Here is a 26,356-nt window from a genome sequence, read left to right as displayed (position 1 = left end):
CTAGTAGGGTGGGGTTATGGAACCTCAAAAACTATGCCTAAACCTAACCCCAACCTCACAGAAACTATGCCTAAACCAACTCTAAACCTTACAAAAACTATGCCTAAACCTAACCCCAACCTCACAGAAACTATGCCTAAACCAACCCTAAACCTTACAAAAACTATGCCTAAACCTAACCCCAACCTCACACAAACTATGGCTAAACCTAACCCCAACCTCACAAAAACACTGCCTAAACCTAACCCCAACCTCACAGAAACTATGCCTAAACCAACCCTAAACCTTACAAAAACTATGCCTAAACCCAACCTTAACCCTAACCTGTAAAACAAGTGCCCCCTCAGCACCCATCAGGTCCCACCGTCCGCGAAAAAGGTAGTACAGAAATCATACGTCAGGCTGCTTTGGCAACCAGGGGCATTCTTCATGATTCTTCACGAAGGCAATCTCGCATGAATGTGAAAAGTGTGGCATCACAGTGCACCGAGTGCAGTGATGTGTGTGTAACTACGATTCACGATGCTGGATTCATGTTATCATTTTCCCACAATTTGTTATAAAAATGTGTCCACATCCAGGAACATCATGAATATTATGATTATTTTAAAATTCCTCAGACAAACAAGAACATACTACTCTATTGCCATATTTTATAAATCAAATACAAGAAAGTTCCAGGTTAATCCTGGTGTCACACATCAATAATAGTAGCTCTACAAACGTATATATATGGAGATCTAAGGGTTTGAGGTCAGATGTAGAGTTGCTGGCCAATATTGATGACATCAGGGATCTCCATATATGGACTTAATTGCGACAGAAAGTCGCATTTACTATGACATCAGGGATCTACATCACTGATGTCACGAGACCTGGGCACCATATATGGGGGCTTTCCCCATGTATGGGGATTTTGAGTGATACACTGACTGAAGAAAACGCCCCAAAACAAGGAGCATGGAGCTGCGGGGAGACATGCCACTCCAGATTAAAAACAAATTGTGTACAGTGCACTTTTGTATTCACAATGGTACCGCTAAAGCCTAATTCATATAGTACAACAGTGTTGCATGCCCATCAAAAAGAAAATCACACCCGTGTGAACCAAGTGGTGCAACTCCGTGTGGGGGTCCCCGGTGGGCCCCCGGAACTTCCAGACCCACAGAAACTCCCCCAGGGTTCTGGCGAGCCGCCCAGTGTCCGAAACTGTCGAGAACTGACACCTCTCTATCTCTCTCTCTCATTGCAACACTATATATCTCTCTAGCACAGCAGCGCCACTTTTGCCCCTACTGGTACTCTAAACATCGGGACATAGTCACATAGGTTAGGACATAGAGACATTGCTGTTCCTTGGAGTGGTTGCACCACTCAAAAAAAAAGGGGAAAAATGAATGTACAAGCAGCAAACAAGCAAACTCAAAACTAGACTAACATGACTTTATGACTGACGGCGATGCCAGTCAGTCATGCCACTCCAGCAGTGGCAGGGAGTGAGGGCGGGGGTTCCCTGAACATAATAGTACAGGTTCACTGGTGGCACTTAACCCATCAAGACTTGAGGCCGGTTCTACAAATGTCTTCTAAATCTGCGCCACATTACTCAAAGAGCATCACGATTCCTATTCACCAATTTGCACGCATTTGCACGCCAGAGAAGCTCCATAAGATGAACAGTGAGCTAGCTGTCTTTTCTCTGCTGGAGGTGTAAAAAACAGAAGGGGACCTTCATCTATATGTTTTGGTCATGCAGTGCTGTGTCATCATTTTGGCATTCAATTGTAGATGCTGTTTCATCTAGCTTGGGGATTTCTGTCTCCCTTTCCCCTCGCCTATGCCTTTTTTGGCACTGGCGGGGAGGACGGTTGGGACAGACACCAAAAGAAATACATTGACCTAGCTTTTCTAGCAGCAAAGACATGTATTACCTTACATTGGAAGTCCTCTACCCCTCCTACAGTTTCACACTGGCTAAATGAACTATCTAGTTACACTCCTCTAGACAAAATGTATTATAATATTAATAGGCAACAGGACTTTTGGAATGTCTGGCAGCCCCACATGGATTACTTTGCAACTATACTTTATGTATAATTATTATCATTATGGATTGTTTATTTCTCATCTATATCCATCAGCGATAGATACCGCTTTGCTAGTTCCTCAACTCTGAGCAAACTTGACCCCCTGTTTCATGCTGCATTGAGGTTTATAACCAATTCCCCCTATAGGACTCATCACTGTACTCTGTACGCCCTAGTGGGTTGGTATTCCTTAACGTCTTGCAGGTTGCGACATTGGTATACTCTCATTTATAAAGCCATTCTTGGTAACCTCCCACGTTACATTAGTTCTAAATTTGAACTTGTCCAAAACTCTCTCAACCTCAGATCAAATGCTTGGTTACGCTACGTCGTGCCCCCAACAAAATCTGAGGCTGGAAAAAAAAAGCATTGATTATTTCGGACCCTGGTCTTGGAATGACCTACAGTCCAGACTCAAACTGGCTGCTGTGATTCCCCTAGTGAGCTTTAAATGGATTGCCATGGGCACACTTCACATACATTGTTCCTGCTTTGACGTATAGCAAATGTCTGCTTGCTTTTTAGTCTACTAGCAATTTCCGTTGCTTAGTTTTTATTTATTAGTCCTTATTGGTCGCGTTCCTGTTCTCCCTTTGAGTTTCTTCGGTAGTGGGTACTGTATTTATGTATGTCCTGTTTTTTTGTTGTGTATGTTTTGTTACTGGCAGAGCTGTGTCACTTATTTTGCCTCTTGTCTTGGCCAGTTCACACTTGTAAGAGACTTCAGTCTCAATGTGGTTTTTACTGGTTAAATAAAGGTTAAATAAAAAAAATATATATATCAGTTATAGACTATATTGTCTGTTTGGCAGCAAAAAAAGAAAAGAAAAAAAAAGGTGCATATTGTAAACTGAAATGTAAAGCATGTTTTTCATAACTGTATGGCACTCTGAACAAAAAGATTAAAAATAAAAAAGTATATAAGGTGGTATATAAATAAAAATCCATGGGCAATATGGGCATAGCGGTCGGATCTGTGGCTTTGGACAACTGGTTTACCATATATGCCTATGGGAAAAATCATCTGTGTCATAGTGATATGCTTATATGGGCTTATCGGGTTTGCTTATGGTTATGTCAAGAGTTAACCCATTCTGACCGGGCACCCATTTTGGTGTCGGCATCATGTCATGCTTTAGCTATTGAAAAATAGCAGATCTACAAGCTCATATCGCGCCACCGAGTGGCGCGATACGAGCTTGTAGGTCTGCTATTTTTGAAAAAAATCGAAGAACGACTGACAATTTTTTTAATCTGATCTCAGGTCAGAATGGGTTCATCAGACCAGTGTGTGTCCGGCGGAAACCTCGTATGAATCTGATCTCAGGTCAGAATGGGTTAACGTGGCCGTGGTCCTGCCTATATATGGGTTTGTTGATGGTTCTGTCTGAGTGATGTGGCTGTGGTCATTTTAATATAGGATGGGAGTCAATGGGATCGGGAGAATTGTCGCTGTTAGCTAAATACCGTTTCTCTGCATTAAAAATGTACCATCATAAATGGTCCATAAAAAATAAATGGTCCATAGGAAAATCCATGTATAGCACTATAGGCTGGCAGAGGAAAAACAATACAAGAATGCAACAAATGTCACTTCAAAGTAACAAATTAGTCTCTCTCCATAGACCAATGTTGTCAACATTTCTTTCTTTCTTTCTTTCTAGAGCTATAATGTTTTTTAGAAGGGGTGTTCTGGCAGCCTACTGCACTGGGCTGGAGCCCAACCATAAATCAACATTTGTCCATAAACACAGGCGAGTAATAGAAAACAGAGGGGGACCAGATAGTCATCTACCAGGTACTGTGGATCAATACATCATTACACCCCTGAGTAGTCATAAATTCATTTTCCTCATTGCACCACCATCCTTTCCCAGAGACACCGTGCAGACATGCAGACTCTACAGCGCAACACATGCATAAAAACATGCACGCACTCCGACACAGCCAGCCTACAGTTGAGTCAACGGGGGGAAAGTACTTGTGTTGCAAACTGAGCGTGCGCGTGCGTGCGGACAGCGCCAGGGTCTGCTGCATCTTGCAATTCCCTGTGCCTGGTGGCTGCAGGTTCGCGTGACAGGGACGTCTATTATCTGGAGAGTGCACCGCGGCCGCATTTAATTACAGTGTCAGGCCTGCTAAATGGTCCTACGCCAGGCCCCTCTCCGCAATCTCGCCCGATGGATTGTATCAATAAAATTCACTTGCTTTAATTAAACCTCCAAATAGGATTCTTTTCGGTGCTCCCCGATCGATGAGACCCCCCCCCCACTCTCCACCCCTCTCTCACCTTCCCCTAGTCCTGTCCTGAAGCAAAAGCATACAAGGTGAAAGTGAAAAAAGCTAAAGCTCCCTCCCTCCGCACAGCCTTCTCTGCCATTCCATCCCTCCCTCACCTTCACACTTCATTTGATGCTAATACTTGCAAAGTATATTCCTCTAGCTCAATGGGGTTTATTTGCACTTCTAACAGAGCAGCTGGAGAATTTGGTGATGTGATGTAGGAAAAAAAAGGGAAAGAAAACGCTCCCATGTTCCACTTTCAGAGGTGTGAGGAGGATAAAGCTTTGTGCCACGTTTGATTTGTGCACGGAAAACCAAGTGAGTTCACAACATTCCACACAGTACCCCTTCAAAATAATAAAGCTTGCAATACACGACTTGTCACCAATCACAATCAGCATAATTACTAAAAAAAATGAATTTGTTATTTTTTTAACTCTCTCTTGCCTACATTTCCGAGAGATCAGACCAATGCCGTGTACGGCCCCACTGGAAGATCACATCCTATCCAATAATCTGGGATTAACCGTTCCTCCAAGGTCCTGCGACACTGTATGAAGCAAATTAGCTTTTCCACCAGCACACCACAGTCCATGCACTGTCTGATGAATGCTAATGGCCACCACCTCCCTGTACTGGCATCATACATATGGGGGAGCCACTCCATAGCACACGCAACCATAGAAACAGTTCTGCTCTACTTGAGGCCCAGACAAAGCTGCCTGTGCCCAGATTAACAATAGGCTGCCATGCCTCTCTCTCAGTTCTGCTCCCCTCACAGTGCTTCAAGCCAGAGAGCTATAATAGTAGGCCTTTTTGCAGCTGTTGTTAACGGAAACAGATTTAATTGGCTTCACATTTAATTGGCTTCAATGTCGTCGATGCAGATTGCCCCTCGACTTATTGGTCTAAAAGGAAATCTTGGCATAAAGACAGAATTAAATGGCAACCTATTTTTACATATTTCTGCAATTTCATTTAGGTCATCTTACCTTGATGGTTTTGGTTTGAAGTCTCAGGCCGTTTAAGGTATTGATGGCTTTTTCTGCATCTTTCGGGTCCACGTAATTCACAAATCCATACCCTAGGCTCTGCCCTGCAATCAAGACAAGGTGTATTCAAAATTGTGCATAACCAGGGGCATAATACATATATTCTGGATATGCAAACAATATATAGCCTATATTAGGAGGATGTTAACTGTAACTAAGTAAAACATGTTCCACAATGACGTTAACTGAAATTATTATTATTATTATTTTGAAAAAGGTATAATCAAGTGAAGAATTAACGTCTTTAACCCTGACATTCCCCATTTTGTAGATGACATTTTTCAATTGTTCCCATTTTCTTTGAAAATATCTACAAGCTTACAACGCAATAAAAGGAGGTTAAGCAATATATATATACACAATATAATCCGTTGACACCTTCAAATACCACCCTCAAAGGGCACCTACAGACGACTGCAATTCGATACTAAAGAAAAGTCTGATTCCCCACCCCTTATCTTTTTACCCCCTTTTTTACTTTCTTTAGGATGATTTCCTGTTCCTGTGTGTATTTGTACGTCTATAAATGTTCTGATTAATTGAAAATGGTGGACCCTGTGTCTTTATCATGGTTTTGTCCACAAAGTAGCAGTTTTTGTATTGACTTTCGTTTGAAATGTACCCATTCTACATACTGTGAAATACATTTTTCAGTCAATCAATGAAAACTCTGAGTCCAAGAATACACAAGGTCACCAGAACCTTGACAACATGTCATCTCTTTGACAAATATCTGACTCACACACTGACTCACATCTCTGACAGCGCAGCGGGCTGTGTCTCAGTGTGTTCCCCAAACCCCCTCCTGCAGCCGTTTATCTCCAAGACGTACAATAGATTGACACCCACTCTTATGTGCACACAGGCAATTCAATTTCCTCCGCCCACATCACTGGGCCTCCATGCAATTCTGCTGCAGGTCAAGTTCACAAGCAACTTCAGCAAATTAACCCATTCTGACCTGAGATCAGATTCATACGAGGTTTCCGCCCGGACACACACTGGTCTGATGAACCCATTCTGATCTGAGATCAGATTCTAAAAATGTCAGTCGTTCTTCGATTTTTCAAAAAATAGCAGACCTACAAGCTCGTATCGCGCCACTCGGTGGCGCGATATGAGCTTGTAGATCTGCTATTTTTCAATAGCTAAAGCATAACATGATGCTGACACCAAAATGGGTGCCCGTTCAGAATGGGTTAACATCCAAGCTACTTCAATGAAATAGAAACTTTCTATTAGATCATCGGGTGGAAATATTTTCATATTCCCGATTTCCCGTAGTAGCATAATGGAAGCAAAATTACTCCAAGGCACCGTGTTCACTTTGGGACTAAAAAAATAAGAGGGAAAGAGGGACACTAATGTCAACATTGATTAACCAATTATTTACACAGGATGATTTATTAGAGGCGGGGGAGGCTGAGCAGCAGCTTCAGCTATGGTTTTAACCCATTCTGACCTGAGATCAGATTCATACGAGGTTTCCACTGGACACACACTGGTCTGATGAACCCATTCTGACCTGAGATCAGATTCTAAAAATGTCAGTCGTTCTTCGATTTTTCAAAAATAGCAGACCTACAAGCTCGTAGCGCGCCACTCGGTGGCGCGCTATGAGCTTGTAGATCTGCTATTTTTCAATAGCTAAAGCATAACACGATGCTAACACCAAAATGGGTTCCCGTTCAGAATGGTTTTAATGTATCAACAGTCAGCTCCTATAGACACCTGACCATACCACGGCCATCTTACCATATCAGTTAATGGCAAGGTGCTAACAAGGTGCAACTTCCATTGGCAGCCCATTCATCCAAACAGAAAAGTCCTCTCTGATTGTATTACACAACGTCAAACTCAACAACATTGCAGCTGTACGAAAAGCTTGAATTATCCTCTTTCTATCCTCAGTGTTTGTTTCATAAAAATGCACTGTAGACACATTATGAGCTACTTTCTGTCCTTGCAGGAGATTATTTTTTTAAGTGTTGCAGTTTGGAAGTGCTCGTTAGATATCACTCAACTGTCCTGTGTACCATGCTGTTTTGAATTAGCACATAATGCAAGAGGCAGCAGGACATTGCTTTACTGAAAACAAGTGCTTCCAAACTCTGATGGAAACATGTCCGCGGTCTGCAAATGGGCAATACTCGCCCTTGAGGGCTTAAATGTTATATGCTTAAATTCATATTTAGAAAATGTTTCAGATGTCAAAAATATCTGAGATGATCGAATGGTGATGGATGATGATGGTCATGGAAGGGGAACCTTCTGAAAGCTTCATGGGCAAAGATAATAAACTTCAAAATCTAAAATAAAACAGTCAAAATGACCTCTCAGACATGCTAGTGTTAAGTGTGTGGATTTTACAAATTGAACCAATTAAAAGTATCAACAAGAACTTAAATGACATTAGATTTATTGGAACAAATGTCTGCCCCCTTTATTTCCTGAAAACCTTATGTCTAAAAGTAATGGTTTAAGACATAAGGTTTCCATCTGACAGCAACAAATACTATAAAGGGACTTGTAGCTTTGGCAGTAAATAGGTGGCCTGAATGTATACATATTAACTTATTTCTGGCTCACAACACCATGAGGCAGCGGTCTCATGGGTTCCTTTGCTGTGACGAGCAGTTCATAAACTTACATTCACCTTAGGCCTACATCTCAGGGAGTGCCTTAGAAGAAAGACGCAGAGCCTTTGAAATGAGCTGGTGAAATCACGCTTTTCGTTAATGCCCGGAGGTCAAACAAAGCCTGAGTCTGTGTGTAGGCATGTGTTGAGGTGGGGGATGTGAAATGGAAATTATGTGGCTCCTGTGGAACACTTCAATCTCTGCTACTTCAGTGGTCTTTGTTAAAAAACCAAGACTCATAGGAGATCTGCCTAGAATATGAGATATGAACTGACTCCCTATGTGCATGGCTGCCAGAATGGAGGGTGGGATAACCCGTCATGCCCACAACTAGGATGCAGGTTCATTGAAAAATGGAAATCCATTTTTTTAATCTTTTACTTTGAATTCGTATGCATCAACGAATCGACATTCATTAGTGTAGATTTTCGTCTTACACAAACATTAAATTCCCATTAACAATGAATGGAGAATTTACGTCATGTGGACGAGCAAATCGGATTATTTGTCCTGCACAAAAGAATAAGTTCAATGATAAGAGTGCCCCTCAATTCACACGGGTGTGATTTTTAAGGGGAGTTAGCCCCTTCTATAAACAGCTTTTGTCCCCACACGTCTCAAGATTTGGCATCAACAATGAAAGGGGAATTCAGGTCAAATGTTCGCTAAATCTTGTCCCCACAGAAATTATGTCAGAATTCCGCTAAATATGGCGTAAATTAAACATCAAAACCATTAAACACCAATGACAATGTAATATTTACACTGGCATTACATCCCTCAACAGTAATACAAATACAATTAAGAACAGTCCACTTCCACTTCGTGTGCACGATTGAGTCTTATACAGTTTAAAGTCCTCCACAGGATCCATTACTCCAAAGCCCGACTAGCAGAGATATATCCTAATGTGAACAACAGATGTGACCGATGTAACCATGCCCCTGCTGATCTTAGTCATATGTTCTTTTTTTGCCCTAAACTATATATATTTTGGGTCTCTTTCTTTAAAACCCTATCAGATGTCCTGGCACTGGACATCCAACCATGCCCTCGCATAGCCATCTTTGGGTCCCCAGTGACACACTAATCCTTCAATCCACCCATGCAGATGTAATCGCATTCACCTCCCTTTTGGCACGAAGGAGGATTCTGCTCATGTGGAAATCCCCTTCCCCCCCAACTATATCCACCTGGCTGGTAGACGTGATGTTTTTCATAAAGCTCGAAAAATTTAAATTCCAAACTAGAGGCTCAATCGGGAAATTCCATGCTAGATGGCGGCCCTTCATAACATACTTCAACGGCTTGGAAACACTCCCGAGCGATCAGTTGTAATTTTATCTAACTGCCCAGCAGTTAGATAAAATTACTATTATTATTTGTTCATTCGTTGTTCTTTTTTGTTTATCTTGCTTACTTTACCATTTGTTTTCTCCTTATTGTGTTGTATTTACATTTATTTTGGTCCTTGTGTTCTGCTTCCCCTGTGACCCATGGGAGGGTGGGAGGGTGAACGGGAGGGTGGGCTGAGCAAGTGTGACCACTCTTGGTCACTCTGCCCAGCCCAAGGGGAAGGGTTGCACAAAAAAAAAAAAGGGCGGGGAATGTCACCAACAACAATGACGATGTGAAACTAACTTTGTACACCTCCCTGAATAAATAAATATATAAATAAAATAAAATAAAACACCAATGACATTGAAGGGAAAATGTACACCATATGTAAATGAGCAAATCAGCTAACCAATCACAGGCAACAGGCATTCTGATTGGCCAGTATGAGATGATGCATGATGATAAGAGCTGATAAATCCTCTAAATATGGCATAAATTAAACATCAAAACATTAAACGCCATTTATATTTAGGGGAAAACTTATGTCATTTGTAAACGAGCAAATCGGCTAACCATTCACATGTTGGGAGCGCTTTGCCAATAAGGGACCACCCTTATGTAACTTATGTAGCAATGTCAAATGACCGCTAACATAAATAGATGTACGATGACCAGAGCGCCCCTCATTTCACACAGGTGTGGTTTTTATAATCAACCCTATTATACTTTATTGTACAATGTTGGCGTGCAAAAATAGCAAGCCCGTAATATTTACAGTGCAGACCTCGTCAGAGAACTATGAGGGCAGTGTTAAAAAATAAATCACACCCGTGTGAAGTGAGGGGCGCTAATGTATAAAAAGTCTAAGTCATGTTGATTAGGTGATCTGTAATGGTGATTTAAAACAAACTGTCAAAACAAACATTCAATTATCTTTATTGTTAATGGCATTTAATGTTTGCGTTAGGCACAAGATGACTACATTTTCCCTTCATTGTCAATTTTAAAGCAAACATTGAACTAAAAATAAAGGAAAAAAATATAAAACACTTGTATGAAGTGAGGGGCACTTTCATCATACATCATCTACATAGTCACATTCTGGCTAATCACAATTGGCGTCCTCACTTTTCTGTAATTCCGACCAATTTTCTGCCCTCATTTTTTTATCCTCAATATGTACTTTGCTCAGCCAATCAAATCATCGCTAAAATTCACACAAACAGACAAAGCTGGGAAATGGGCATAGCCCCTCAACAGTGTATAAAATAGAGCGTCCAAGTCCCTCCCCCTTTCATGACGACGACAGGCCCGGAAGAGAATCCCACATTCATTTTTGCCATAATGTTTAAAAAAGTAAATACAATAAACACAATGCCGATCAAATAATTAGAAAGAAGAAAAACTAAGAAAAGTGTGCCCTTTTTTTCTTCTTTCTAATTATTTCATCTGCCCAAATAGTTTTGATTATTGTCATGATAAAAGGTCTTTAAATAAATACTTTTTGAAACGTCTATGGGAAAAAATGAATGGGGAATTCTCTTCCGGGCCAGTCGTCGGGGGCGGGACTGCTACGCTCTATGATCATTCATTAATCTCAATTGAGGCACCTGAAATAAACGTGATACGGATTTTAATTCATATCACCCAGCCCCAACATGGACACTAGTTGAAGTTAAGGACACTGCCACAGGGCTATGCTAAACAGAAGCAACACGCCATAACTGAAAATGAGTCAGTAACTAAATCAGTGGTTCCCAAACTTTTTCACGTCAAGGACCCCCAAATTGATACTAATGAGACCGCGGACCCCCATTTGAAAAATATATGCCAGGGACCCCCCATAAGAAAAGATTTGTACGGCTCTAGCGGTGATTCTCAACCCGTTTAATTTCAAGGATCCCCAGTTTGACATGCATTAGTCTACAGACCCCCATTTAATGGCATTTCTATCTCTGGGACCCCCAATTTATATTGTAAAATTCAATGCTAATGTAACTCTGAGAGTGTACAAATGTACACAAATTTGTACTCTGAGTTACAGACCCATAAGGGTCCAGTTGGTTCCAAATGATCATTTAGCTGGTTCCCCCCTGGAACTCCCTCAAGTACCCCTGGGGGTCCCCGGACCCCACTTTGGGAACCACTGAACTAAATGACTGATCTTTTGATAGATAAAAGCAAGGCTGATGAGTTAGACTGCAAATATGTTATTTTCATAGTGATTATTCAATCCAGTACCTTTTAAATTAATTTAATCAAGAAGCGCACATTTTTTTATTCGTTTTTATTCTTAATATTTTTGTCTATGACATGTCCCAAAATAGGGATCAATATTGAGCTTGCCTATGACATGCCCCAACACAAGGATCAATATGAGCAATTATGTTGTTGATTGATTTTTATAATGATTAAATTGATTAGTTTGATACTTTGATTAACTGTTGCAGCCTTAGCGCCCTGTAGAAATTGGATCTTGGCCCTCTAAAACAAAAAGAAAGGCAGCCTCTATCATTGGTGTCTCGATTAACCACGTAAGCCCAATTTTAAAAAGGAGCAAAATATGGATGAAACCAGAGATCAAGTCTGCTCCCAACTTCACGCCACATGTGAACGCCCCTTAAATTGCTATTACAAAAACACTCGCATTTACTTTGTATAGATTGTGCATCAATTCACCCATTAACACACACATTCATACACTGCTGGTGGTGGAAACCATGCAAGGCACCAACCACATCAGGAGCAATGTGGGGTTCAGTGTCTTGCTCAAGGACACTTCGACACTAACTCTGGGGGAGCCCGGGTTCGAACAGGCAACCTTGCGGTTACCATCCAGCCACTCTACCCCTGAGCCACCGCCGCCTCACACTCGTGTGAAGTGAGGGGCATCTCACTTCTTTAAAACATTGTACTCTAAACAAACATTAAAGATGGAGTGCCGTGATTTTTGTACTCTGTTTTGTATGTGTCTATGGAGTTAACATTACTCTAATAGACTCCCATGAGTGGTTAGAATATGAAATAAGTCTTCCATTTGGTTCCAAACACTTAAATTATTTAGGCTACCGTTTTCACACTTGTACTGTTAAATATGCATCCTATCAAGTATGTTTATGTTCAACCACCCAAGTGAGTTGTGCCAAAAAGATTTCTGAAAAATATTACCGGTACTTGCGTTTCATCTCAACCCATTTCATACAATGAAATGCTTTTCTAGCTTGTCATCACTTCACAATGCCATTTCCTGCATGGAATCATTACATGACACACAACATGGCTTGGCCTGTAAGCCTACAACTTCAACACAAAAAAGTGTGTGTGTGTGTGTGTGTGTGTGTGTGTGTGTGTGTGTGTGTGTGTGTGTGTGTGTGTGTGTGTGTGTGTGTGTGGGGGGGGGGGCTTGTACACATATGCTATATATGACGGATATATGACATGCTCTGTTCCGTCCGTGTTTCATGGCCGCCTCAATGCTTTTCCAATAGAAGTCACGTGTTTGACCAAACACTTGTTTGATTGCCCCCCCCCCCTTCCCCCATCAAACACAAGTACTTGGCCAAACCACCATGTACTTCTTTGTACGACAATTAACAAAACTAGCAGATCTACAAGCTCACAACATTATAGCTATAGAGTAGCTATGGGGGGGGGGTTAGGGTTGCCATGGTTGGTTTATACTACTTTTAAATGCTGATACTAGCCAATATAAATAGGAAGTGAATGCATTTAATTAAATCTGACCAGAAGCAGGGATAAATATAATTGAATGGCCCCCAACAAATCCAACCACGTGAATGCATAGGTGATGCACTCCCAACTGCTTGCCCCTTTAAACTGTGCAACACAACACTGATCTGACTAACTTCTAAATGTACTTTTTATATTTTAAATAACAGCAACTACCCTGTTAAAATCAGAAAGCCTCATTAAAGATAATGTGATGCAGTTCAACATAAGGAAGATGGACATGAATGCATTTATCTAAAAATACTCCACATTTTTAGGCATGGATAACTTTAGCCATTAGTAGGTGCAGTGCTTCTGCCAAGCACGCACAAGACAGCCTCTCATGAATAGTGGTCAGCTATATGTAAGCATTGTGAAATATTTAACATTATGAATATTTCAGGAGACAGGAGGTGGTTCTGTGCACATCTTTTATGTTCACTTAATGAAGGCAGTCAAACCCTTGGGTATCAAAACATCATTAAAATGATCTATAATTACAAAAGGAGTAGAGTCAATTCAAGACCGGCTTCTCTCTCACACAAGTCACTGGGGAGAATCAGCCTCCTACCCGGCAGCCTCCATTCACGGTGAACGATCAGTTCACTACACAGTGGCTCTGGCAATTTCAGAGAAAATATGCAAATGACAGAAGCTTATTCATTCTCAACCAAGAAAAAGGCTAAGGAGGCTGAAGTCCCTGACAGAGGGACTGAGGGAGTTCTAAAGAGCAGATGGAGGAAGGTCTAGGCAACCTTGACAAACTCAGCACGCCGTTAAGAATCCAGCAGCCTCAGCCATTATCTAACCGCTCACGTCCGAGAGGCCATGTCAGCATGTGCCTCCATGCCGGCTGCACACCGCTCTCCTTTAAAAAGTCATCTTATAAAGTCTTCTACCTAAATATGCAATTTGACTATTTTTTTTTACTTTTGAGGTCCTCCCAGTCTGCAAGTACAATAATAACAAAAACTAACATCCACTCTCTCCAAAGAAACCCTACACACCAGGCACCAGTACACACTACATATTAATCCAGTGATATTTAACAATTAAATCAGCCCTTAATGGCCCAACTCATTCTGGCTTGCTGCTGGGTCGTTTTCATAATGGTGGAAACATTTACACAGTGGCATCTAATTAAAACATGTGAGACTTTGTTTGCCTCACCAAATATGAGCCTGATTTTAAAGTTTAAGGCTTCTGACTTCAATTCATTGAGGGTAAAAAGTTCCATAATTCATGACAGTAGAAAAAGAGATTAACACCATCCAAAGAGATCATCTATATATATGGATGTAGGGAAACTCACATGTGTGCATGCATAAATAGAGCAAAGCGTATGACTTAATGGCTAATACAGTTGGTAGAACCAGAGTGATAACATTTTATTGAACACATATTGATGCAGACATTTGTGGGGACACTTGTATTAGTTTGCCTGGGTTCTAATGTAAAGATAGCCTGGCTCCAGCCCTGAATCGCTAGCCACGGCCATTAAGAAAATATGTTCTGGCGATTCAGGTCTGTAGTCTCTCTGCCTACGGCTGCGTCAGTGTCGTTCGGAAATCCGATCGTAGCAGCTGATTCACCTGATTGGCTATCAGCCCCGTCATTCAACAGCGTCAGACAACAAACATTGCTGCCCCCACTGCGGTAACTCACGACCGTATCAATCTGGCTATTAAATCGACGTATGATAAATAGTTTCTTTACAGACACGAGAGGTTTTATAAACATCATCATCAGACATATTTTACAGCTTTTGTTTACATGCTAGTAGTGCTCGTTGGCTGTGTTTGTTTGGTTAGCAAACGGGTTAGCCATAGCCACATGATTGACAACGTCATCCTACTACTCGGATTGGATGGTATGAACCACCGAAGACTGCCGCTTTGATGACACCCATCCCATAAACTGCTGCCGTGGGGAGGGCTTTCAGTCTGAATATTGAAGTGAAACGAGATTCAGACTGAGTGTCAGGCTAGTGTAAAGAGGTTCTTTGAATAAAAACTAAAAGTAGAGTGTCTTAAAATAAGTTATATATAAAATAAAAATTAAGATCACACTCGTGTGAAGTGAGTGGCTCTCTTATCATACATCATCACATTCCGGCCAATCACTTTTGGCGTCCTAATTTTTTATCCTCACATTCCGTGCTCAGCCAATCAAATCATCACTATGGGGTACACACAAACACACAACGCTGGGAATAGGAGGGGGCTAATGCCCCTCAAAAAGAGTTGGAAAGTGATAGAAATGGAAAGAGCCAGTGTGTTTGTCTGCATGTTACCTGTTATTTTGTCTCGAACTAGTTTACAGGACTCAATTTCGCCGATGCTCCCAAACAAGCTCTTCAGCTCCTCCTGGGTCATGTTCTGAGGCAGATAGTTGACTATCAAGTTGGTTTTACTGTCTTCTATGCTCCCTGACTCTACAGGAGAGGAGCAGTTGTTTGAGATTGTAGAGGGGCCGTTGCTTGTGTTGTTGCAAGTTGGCCCATTAGACAGCTGTGTTTCCATGGCAGCAATTACCTGCTAAAGAGACAAAAAGAAAGTCAGTTTTGCCGAACCCAAGACAAAACTGACTCAAAGACATGCTCACTCACACTCAGTTAAGAAAAGGACGCTCTTCAGGTGCCGTGTCATTAGTCATTAGGTTCATTGTTCCGAAATTACTATCCCCATCTCTAACCCTAACCTAAACATAACCGCAAGCACGGGAGCAGTGCATGTTCGCCAACCTCAGGGCTCCAGCGTGCGACCTATTAGGTCGCATATGCGACTTAATTTCTTATGGTGATACTTAAAATGTAATGAGGTCGCACCGGTGATACTTGGAAATGTGCGAAAAAAAGAAAGAAAAACTATGCGTTTATTTATTTATTTTTACTCCGTCTCAACACTGAGGCACGGGCACCGGGCGGCTATTAGTAGTGCGATAATAAAGTATTACTTTCTTTTGGCTCAATCGAATCCCCTCTCTTTCTCTCTCTCTGCCTGCCTGCAAAGTCAACGCAAAGACGATAATTGCGCAAACAGGCGCAGCGCGACCTGCCGCGGTACAAACGGGACGAACAGAGGAGAATATATATTCAGGTCTGAACGGTTTATCCGACACAAATTAACGAATCTTTCTCAGCTGTACAATTTCACTGGAGCGCAGCGCGCATATCTAACTGCATGATGATAAGTCATGATCTACACAGACAGCCGACTCCCGACCATAGACTGTAAGCTCCCGACCAAAACAATGAGTGAGGAGGTAAACTTGTTGTTTGATTAAACATATAACGTGCCACGAAAAATAGCTTCCAAAGCTTGTTATGTTTGCATCGAGGAGGTAGCCTGTGTCCATACATGATGATCGGCCAACAAAATACATTAATCTCCCTCCCAGTGAGTGAAGAGCACTGATGCCTGATTTATTCTTCGTCGTACAAAGTGTGTGCTGAAAATAGCTGATCTACAAGCTCACAACGCGTCGCGTCCGCGACATGTTGTGAGCTTGTAGATCAGCTATTTTCAGCACGCGGAGTTATGCAGGCTCTGAGAGCATTTAGAAACTTTTGCCTTCACAATAAAAGTAAGCAGCTTTCACAAGTTGGCCTACTTGGCCCATGAAGACAAGGAAAAGGATTAAGAATTCGGTGGCATTTCACATTGCAAAAGATCTTTTCCAAAATGTAAAAATATTATAATAAGGAATTAATTTGGATAATGGTTAATGGGATATTGTACAAATTGTCACTTTATTAATCCCAAAGTTTTGGACTGCATTTAATTTTCAACACAAAACCTTAAACTGACTTTCTGTGTGTGGAATATAAATATTGCCTTTATTGTAGGGATGTGTAAATGTTAGGGCCGGGACTAATCGCGATTAATTTAGATTAATTAACTACAGAAAAATTAATCGCGATTAACTACAGATAAATTAATCGCACCTTTTTTTTCACCGCGGAACGTTTCTCACTGGGCGCTTTTCTATAGTACTGAAAACTGGAAATAATAAAAAGTCACCCCATTTTGTGTTGCCTAGAACTGGAGGTCTGACAAAAAACAGTAACAATATGAAGTAAGTAGGCTATAGCTTTGTGATGTCACTGAGATGTACTTACTACGTTACTGTTACTAAATTCTTTTCAGACCTCCAGTTCCAGGCAACACAGAATGGGGTGACTTTTTATTATTATTTCCACAACAGGTATATTAATGACAGTAAAATGTTGAAAATGAGTGGTATCCTGTAGTCACTATTCGTTGATTCACTGGGATACCAAAAAAACATTTAAAAAAAAGGTTTCTCGCTGTTCTCGGGTTGAATATTGATATGCGATTAAAATGCGATTAATCTAGATTAATTAATCGCAAAGCCTCTGATTAATTAGATTAATTTTTTTAATCGAGTCCCAGCTTTAGTAAATGTGTCCAAAATGAAAATCGATTTGTATGGGGGGGGGGGGGCTTTTATTTTATTATTTATTCTATTTTATATAAAAAGAAATTATTTTTTATGAACCCTACAAATAAAAAAAATCTTCCCCCCAAGGGAAGTCAAAAAAGTTTGGGAACCCCTGATGTAGTTGATTAACAATAATTGTAACTCTTGAGTTAATAAGGGTCCATTTGGTTACTAACTCCATCTTTTAAATGAGGACCACTGTTGATCCAATTGATCACCATAGCAACCCCAGCCTAGGCCTGATTAGGTAAATTCCCAACACCTGCTAAATCCTCCAAACCTGTATCTTGATTGGAATCAATTTCCACTCAGTCATGCAGCTACACAGACACATCCCAGGCACACTTTGGTAGGCCTATAGCCCTGTCCTGTTTGGATGACAATATTGCCTTTCCAACAGATTTTCATTTAAAAAAAAACAGGAAAAAAAAAACGATAATCGATTAATCGATTAATCGGACCCATCCCTACTTTATTGACTGAGTGACTTTGTGTTGGGTTCAAACCATCTACAGTGTTTTGAAGTATAACCAGGTAGGTTGCTGTTTTTCACACAGTGACCTTTGTAGGGGGTTTTATGATTCAAACCTTTAATGGTGGAAACCACTACAAAAATAAATGGTGCCCGATAAGATCATGTAATAATACCACGAAAAAAATGGTGCTACCTAATCTCTGGTGGTGCTACCAAATGAAAAGGTAGGTGGCACCAGTGCTACCTGTGAAAAAGTTAGTCTGGAGCCCTGGCCAACCTTAATGCATGTTCGGACTAACGGGACTTCGGATCTATGGGCAGTTTCCGCTGATTCAGCCTATGATGAATTGTCATCGAGTTTTTACAATTAAGATGTTGCCACTATAATGGCATGCCCAAAATAGGGACGCCAAGTTGGTTAAAGGGATAGTTCCACACAAAACATTACTTTAACTATCGATTACTCACCCCATTGAGGCTTGAATTCATGGATATACATTTTGGAGGGGCGCCAGCCCCTCCTACATTCAACTATAGTGTAGATTTTCATCTTACACAAACAATACATTCCCATCGACAATGAATGGAGAATTTACGTCACATGTGGACGAGCAAATCGGCAATTTTTGTCCTACACAAAGATTGAATGGATGGATGATGTACGATGAAAAGCGCCCCTCACTTCACGCGGGAGTGATTTGTTTGTTTTAAACCAATGATTTGAAGACAAAGGACACTCTGTCTGTGTCTATAGGGAACCACTGCTGTCATCAAATTATTGGCTTAGGAATGCATTAAAAAAAACAGCCATGAATTCAAGTCTCCATGGGGTGAGTAGAAAGTAATCTTTTGGGTGAGTCGGTGGGTTTCATAAATATTTAACCAATGAAGTATTAACAAGAGCTTGTGACTAAATGATTACCGGTACATTGGAACAAACGGTTTTGGACTTCCAGTACAAGGTTTCTGCCCGACAACAACAATACCAAGGGCACTAATGGGAATGGATATCTCAACAGGCATATTATTAGGCAAAAACAACAACTTGTAAGTAAGGGATAATGTATGGCTTATAGATACATCACAGACAGGCTGATTAACCACCGACTCGAAGCGGAGGTGGTTAATCACCCTGAAGGTGATTTATATATAAACAATGACCACTCAGCCATGCATTATCCTGCTTATTACACGGCTACTTAATACACATTAATAAATTGACCCAAAACACAACAAAACCAGGTATTTCCTTGTTTGGTAATGAAAGTATTCCATAAGTGGCCGGCTGCAGCACAGTCGGAAAACAAGGAAGTGAGTTAATCAAATATAATCCATTTTCTGGTACTGCTTTGTCAATTTCTGGCTCAAATGTTTTCAAAAACATTTTTGAGTGCAATTTTTAGCTGTAAATGACATTGCTTTGTGTATGCGTTTACATGGCTGTCATGTTGGAAACAGCAGTAAATCAGCATTCAACCATGCCGAGTAAAAAGCCACAATAACTTATAAATGTTCAGAATAATAGCTGCACCGCTCAACTGTTAAAAAAAATATAATCACACTCATCTAAAGAGGGGGCGCAGCGAGGACAGTATTTATATCAGCCAGATGACGTCTGACGGTATTTACTGCCATAAAGAAACATTTAAGTCCATAGACTTGGCTAGCAAAAACATACATCATAACTGCCCTAAACAATTTAGGTCCGACGTCGAAATTAAAAAAATATCTTCTAAATGACAATTTTCTGAAAAACCTCATGTTTCTGTATCAGTGGTACTCAATATTTCATGTCAAGGATCCCAAAAATGTTATGTAATTGGCCACCGACCCCCATCTGAAAATATGTTGTTCCAGGAACCTCTCAGAAGCAAAGATTTGAGTTAAAAACGTTCACTCTGAAAGATTTGAGCCACATTTTCAAGATTTTTCAAAAATAGCAGACCTACAAGCTCGTAGAGCGGCACTCGGTGCCGCGCTATGATCTTGTAGATCTGCCATTTTTCAATAGCTAAAGTGTAACATAATGCTTAAAACACCAAAAGGGGTTCCCGCCCAGTATGGGCTAAACAAACATTGAAGTCCATAGACTTGGCTGGGGACGGGGAATTTATAATTGGGCTCTAACCAAACATTAAAGGCCCATATACTTGGCTGGCCTATGACGTAATTTCGGAAAGCCATGCATTGCCCAGGCTGGGCAAGACGCTGTAGTGTTTCTGGGGGTGGCAGTTGCGGGGTTTTGACGGAAGTACTGCTCAAGGAAATGACGGATCTGACGGATGTTTCCGGCCTGACACTTCCGCCGATACGCTCTCTGCCTTAGGTTGTGACAAGGCTTTTCTCTTCGCAGATGAGTAAGGCTGGGACTTAAGCTACATTGCCTCTCAAAAAAGAAAAAAGTGCACTTGGAACAGCATGAAGTATTCGGTCGATGAACCCATTCTGGGCGGGAACCCCTTGATGTTTTAAGCATTCTTTTATAATTTAGCTATTGAAAAATAGCAGATCTACAAGCTTATAGCGTGGCCCTTGTAGAGCTGATATTTTTGAACAATCGTGAAAATGTGGGGCAAATCTTTGAATATACATTCTTTCAGACCAAATGTTTTTAACTCAAATCTTTGCTTCTGGGGAGTCCCTGGAACTACACATTTTCAGATGGTGGTCCCAATTACATATAGTTCTAAAACGGGTAGTCCCAATACTTCATTCTGATTGGCTGGTTACCGTCACGTGACCGGTGTAAATTTCACCGATAACCCACTCCTTCAATCACTTTGGTGGCACAAAGCATAGATACTTTTGTGAATTTAATAGTTTTAATATTGCTATATGTTTGTAACCGTTTTAGAAAAGCAATAAGCCACTCGAGGCCCCAGCTTACCGGGTATTTTACACTGGCTGGGGGGTAGAAGACCCTCTGCTGCGCGTCGGGTCTGCCTACGCTCTCAGGCAGTGTAAAATACCCGGTAACCTGAGACCTCTCGTGGCTTATTGCTTAATTTTCCTTGGGGGGGGGGGTCTTTGACATGAAAATGTTTGAGAATGACAGACATAGAAAAATAGTTTTTTCTGAAAACTGGAAATTTTTTGTAGAATCGTCCTTAGGTCTAAAAAAAATCACACCCGTGTGAACTGAGTGGTGCATCTCCCCTCCCCCCACCTCTCTCTCTCTCTCCCTCTCTCTCTCATTAGCAGGCGACATTGCAGCACTAGCCCTCTGTTTCTGGCGCCCCCTACTGGTACACTATAGTCATATACTCGTGCTCATGGCCACATAGTCACATAGATAGGCACGGACATTGCTGGTTGTAGGAGTGGTTGCACCACTCAAATCAAAGCCACCTTCAGTACACTGGTACTGAACATGCCTGGAACAGTACTATAGTCCTACGTTGTGAGGCAACAAGCAGCGGGTTCATGTATGAAGACATCCTTTAACACATTATCCAGTGATGTGCAGATGTATGTCAGTTTAGTCAAACACCGCTATCAATATTGTAATTGTTAAGTTAAACATTATTCAGTCAATATCAGCAGCAGTCCGACATGTTTAGACCATACCAATATACAGGTAGTCACGTATCATATGAACAACATGGGGTTTCAATAATTTGATTTCATACAAAATGTGTGACTGAGTGCTAGAATCATTGGTATGACCCGAGCACAGACAATGAGCAGGCCTAGTGGCCAAATTAATTCAAGAAAGAAATGCCACAGACCCCAGTCCAAGCCGGTTCAGCCGCCCACGATCCACTTCTGAGAAGAGAAGCCACATCGCACAGTCTGACTGCCATGTTAGTTTGGAGTTGTCTGCAAAAGAGGACACAAAAAGCGCTTCATGTTAGATCAACATGAACAGTGATGCACAGTGAACAGTCAGTGGTGATAACATGTCATTGTTGGAAGGGAGGGACTCAGTGTGGGCTGATAGTATGTTTTGGCTGTCCATATAAATGCAGATTGGGTTAAACCAGGGAGAGGCAAAAGGCAACGTTTCACTCAGTTACAAGTCAGCTTGGGTGAGGAACAAACAGAAGAACCAAGGGATGTATAAATATTCGGTCAAGAATGGAAACAGCTGTCTAGTGTCTACAGGAATGAGCACAATAAGCATGGAAAGGCATTAATTAAGTAGATGGACGCTTCGCAGAAAGGTGTACTGAAATCACAAATCAGAAAGTTCGCTTACATCTAGCAGATGGCTTGAGCTAATGCACACCCGCACATCAAGTTGGCACTTAAATATTTCAAAAATCTGAACAAGCAAGATCTATAAATATTACCCAGAGGTCATGACACACAGCTTTACCTCCAAAAGACAAACAAACTTAACACTGGCAAGCTGTGACCTGACAAACCTTATGACAAGAACATTCTGTCTACTAGTGCCTACTTTGCCTTAAACTCATTACCAATAAGTTAACAAGCGTCTAAATCCATGCAGTCAGTTTAATATGGACACACACACACACACACACACACACACACACACACTTAAGGTATGCCTACACATACACTGCAGCGAAGAAAGAAGCATCTTTGTGTGTGTTATAATGTGTGTGTAATCATAATCAAGAGTCATCAGAAAAACACCATAACAGTTAAGTAGACTGCACAAGAATACCATTTGTTTTCTTGGTTTAGGCACGCTTAACATCATAGCTGCAAATTGTACAATATTAGGGGTAATAAGAGGTGAATACACCCATGAATGGTTGCAACCCACGCCTCTAAGTGCAAACGCACAAGCAAAGAGAAATGTTGCCACTGGCAACAGTCTGACATTGAAATCCATAGAGTTGTTTGAAAGGTGGTGTACTTATATTTATAAGCTTTGATTTACACTACATTAGTTGGCATTTGTAACCCTTAGGATTGTCATCTTTGCCTGGACTTAAATACGCCATTTTCACTACATTCTCTCACCAAACTGCTTCCCACAAATTAATTGAACATGACCGTGTACACATGAGAAACTAAAAAGGAAAACATTCAAGGATTAGCCCAGGCGCAGAGACAGATTTCTGTACCACCTAAAGGTTATTATGTTTTATGTATTCCTACATGTCTCTATCCCCATTTTGGGCAGGACAACCTTTTTGGTGTTTTCAGCATTATGTTATACTTTAGCTATTGAAAAATAGCAGATCTGCTATTTTTGAAAACTTGTGAAAATTTTTTGAAAAGTCTTTGAATATTTATTCCTTCAGAGAGAACATTTGTAACTCAAATCTTTGCTTCTGTGAGGTCCCTGGAACAACATATTTTCAGATGGGGGTTACATATAATAATATAACAATTACATATAATTCTGGGGCTCCTTGACATGAAATAGTTTGAGAACAACCAATATAGAAACATACGTTTTTCTGAAAACTATCATGATTTAAAAGACATTTGTAGAATCTGGTATCAGGTCGAAATGGGCTAGTTTAGATTTTGGTATGACAACTCTTCCAATTCAGTAGCTTAATGCCAGTTGTCACTAGTTATATGTGACCACACCATAGACAACCTATAAAAGGCAACATTTTCCAAATGTCATTATGCTTTAAGTAGCATGAGACGTGTCAAACTAGGGGGTGTTCATGATTCAGAATCCTAGTATAAATTCGGCCATAGCCACTTATGGATTATGTGCTGACCTCATCACATTTGTGATGACAGGTATGGCCGTTTTTAGCCCAAGGAGAATGAAAAAATATAAAAATTGTACAGTCACCTTAAGTGGTACCAATTCATGAAATTATCAGTGTTGGCCCCTGCACTAGATGACCGTGATTCTGGTTATGACTCACCTAAACTGTCTATTCTAAGGGCCGATTCATACTCCTATTTTACCGCTGTTTCGGCGCTGTAGTGCCGAAATCATTTCGGCTCGTCAGAAATTTTCAGTAGCACCGAAGAGCCGACTTTAGCACGTTACCCGTCCCCCGAACCTCAAATGACGTAAAAATGGACGCCGAACCGACTTTTATTCGGCTCTAAAATAGGAGTATGAATCGGCCCTTAGTCAAATGGACCCAAGTTAGAACTGTACGTAACGCCCCTCCCCAAATGTACAGCAAATGTCTTTCCCAAAAATAGCCAATCTACAAGCACACAATAATGCGTTGTGACTCGTGAACTTGTAGATCTGCTTTGGTGAATATTCCCCCCAGAATATGCATGCTTGGGTTCAAGTTGTAACTGTCTGGTGCATCCCTCCTCAATAGGTGCTTTTTCATTAAGTTTTTGCGAAAATAGGAAGCGTATGTTCATTAAGTTAAAACAAAGTAAAGCGTATTGGCGGTCGTTTTCATCCACTTATAATGCGACTCATGGTAGATAAAATAAGCTAATGAAATAAGCAGTAGGTGGCAACATTATGCCAGTACAGTGAGTCACATGCTATTTTACATGTATTTAACTTTGACATTCTTTTAGGCTATACAAAAATATAATACAGGGACTGCCTGGTTGGCGATTGGGCTAAAAGTCCTTTATGCTGTGCAGAGGCTGCTCGGAATTTAATTAACTATTAAACTAGCACTATATAGCGCTGGTAAGACTAGATTGAAGTTCATCGAAGCCTACATATTAAAGTTAATTAAGGGACATTCAAGCCCATAGGCCTACCCGTGAAAGAGAAGAACTACATGAAACATAGTGATTGCATAAACATCACAGGAATAACTTGGAAGTCAGAATAAATAATGATGCCTATTATAGATAATAAATTATAGCCTATAGGCGATGCCTCGACAGACCTTTTCACCTTGATGAATAAGTAAAGTAATCCACGTCCACGATCACGCAATTCACACCATTGATTGATGCGCTTTGTGCGTGCTCTCTCAGCTTAGTGTAACGGACGTTTATAAATGGATTGATTAATTGCAGCTGCAAAACAGTTGTAGTACACACATTTAAACGTGTTGGTTGCTTATGCAATGAATATATCAGATGAAGCATGCATGGATCGGATAGCCTGCATGGAGCAGGCAGGTTATCTAAAAGTTTCAAATAGATTCTGACATTATAGCGTTGCGTGCGTGCCTTGCATCCATACAGTAGCGATCCAGATATCAAAATGATCGGAGTGCCCCGATCAACTCGGGAGGATTCAGACTTCAGATGGGATCTTTGAACACACTACACGATTATTGGACGGGTGGTGAATTGGGACCTTAAAATGTATCGACAACATCACTCCCTCCCTACTAGGGAAAAAACTAGTAGAACTACTACTCCCCTGCCTCGGCTGGTACCGTGGTTACCACGGTACCAGCCGAGGGAGTCCCTAGCCACCCACCCACCCTTCACTCCACTGCCTCCCCATATTTTCCAACTGTTCAAAAGAAATAAATTATGAGTTCAATACTTAAAACTTTTCCGCAGGTGTTTCCATACCCCATTTGCACATTTCCTTTTTTTTCGATACAGGCCAAAATCCACCCCCTGCAAGTGCAAAAGTGTTTTTGCATTCGCATTTCGAGGTCTTTCCATTCCATGTATTCGCAAGAGCCTTATTGCGCAAAACCAGTGCTTTATGAAAACACACCTAATGTCTTGCATGATCTGACTAACATAATATACATACATTTTTGGGCGGGAAGTTCCGGGAACCCCTTTTGGTGTTAGCATTATGTTAAGCTTTAGCTATTGAAAAATAGCAGCCTGATTGTCAGACTCTGAGAGCCTCCAACCTCCAGCCTATGGGCTGGAAACCAGGCTAGAAAAATAGCAGATCTACAAGCTCATAGCGCGCCACCGAGTGGCACGCTACGAGCATGTAGGTCTGCTATTTTTGACGACTTAAGCCCAACACACACCGGCTCCGTCCGACGTGGTGCGACGTGTTGCCGCTCGGCGCCGCCTGGAAAATAGAACTGGTTCTATCGGGGCGCCAGGCGAGGCGCCAGCGAGCGTCGGACACCGCCGGTGTGCGATAGGTTCATCGAAAATAATGGAGGCGGCTGTTTTGACGCGCGGCGGTCGCAGACGGTGTGTGATGGGCTTTCCACAGAAACATAGCTTTTTCAGAAAACTGTCAGGATGTAGAAGACATCATTAGAATCTGATCTCAGGTCAAAATGGGTTAAACACACAATATAAAGATAAAGAAATTACGTTTACACGTAGAAACAGCCAGCAGAAAGAATGGAGGGCTTCACGAATCACGATGTGATTTGATCAGCATACTGATGTAAATTAAACGCCATTAACAATAAAGAGACAATAATATGATGTAATGAGGCACATTATGACATAATTTTCCCTTCATTGTCAATGGCGTTT

General features: G+C 41.2%; 1 protein-coding gene across 1 annotated transcript in view; it reads right to left on the bottom strand.

The window, feature by feature from the left end:
- elavl2 (ELAV like neuron-specific RNA binding protein 2) overlaps positions 1-26,356 on the bottom strand; it is a gene marked incomplete at its 3' end in the record, with an annotated part of 98,081 nt that overhangs the window by 9,680 nt on the left and 62,045 nt on the right. Inside the window, exons 2-4 of the mRNA XM_083789162.1 lie at positions 21,796-21,886; positions 15,422-15,665; positions 5,363-5,466 (exon numbers count right to left, since the gene is read on the bottom strand). Coding sequence (XP_083645288.1) covers positions 5,363-5,466; positions 15,422-15,665; positions 21,796-21,870 — 423 coding nt within the window. The 5' untranslated portion in view covers positions 21,871-21,886. The remainder of the gene's footprint in view (positions 1-5,362; positions 5,467-15,421; positions 15,666-21,795; positions 21,887-26,356) is intronic.

Source organism: Protomyctophum parallelum, assembly GCF_964188405.1.
Source record: "Protomyctophum parallelum genome assembly, chromosome: 18".
Lineage (NCBI taxonomy): Eukaryota > Metazoa > Chordata > Actinopteri > Myctophiformes > Myctophidae > Protomyctophum > Protomyctophum parallelum.
Note: the sequence above shows the minus strand (reverse complement) of the source record. Positions and strands in the feature narration are given on the sequence as shown.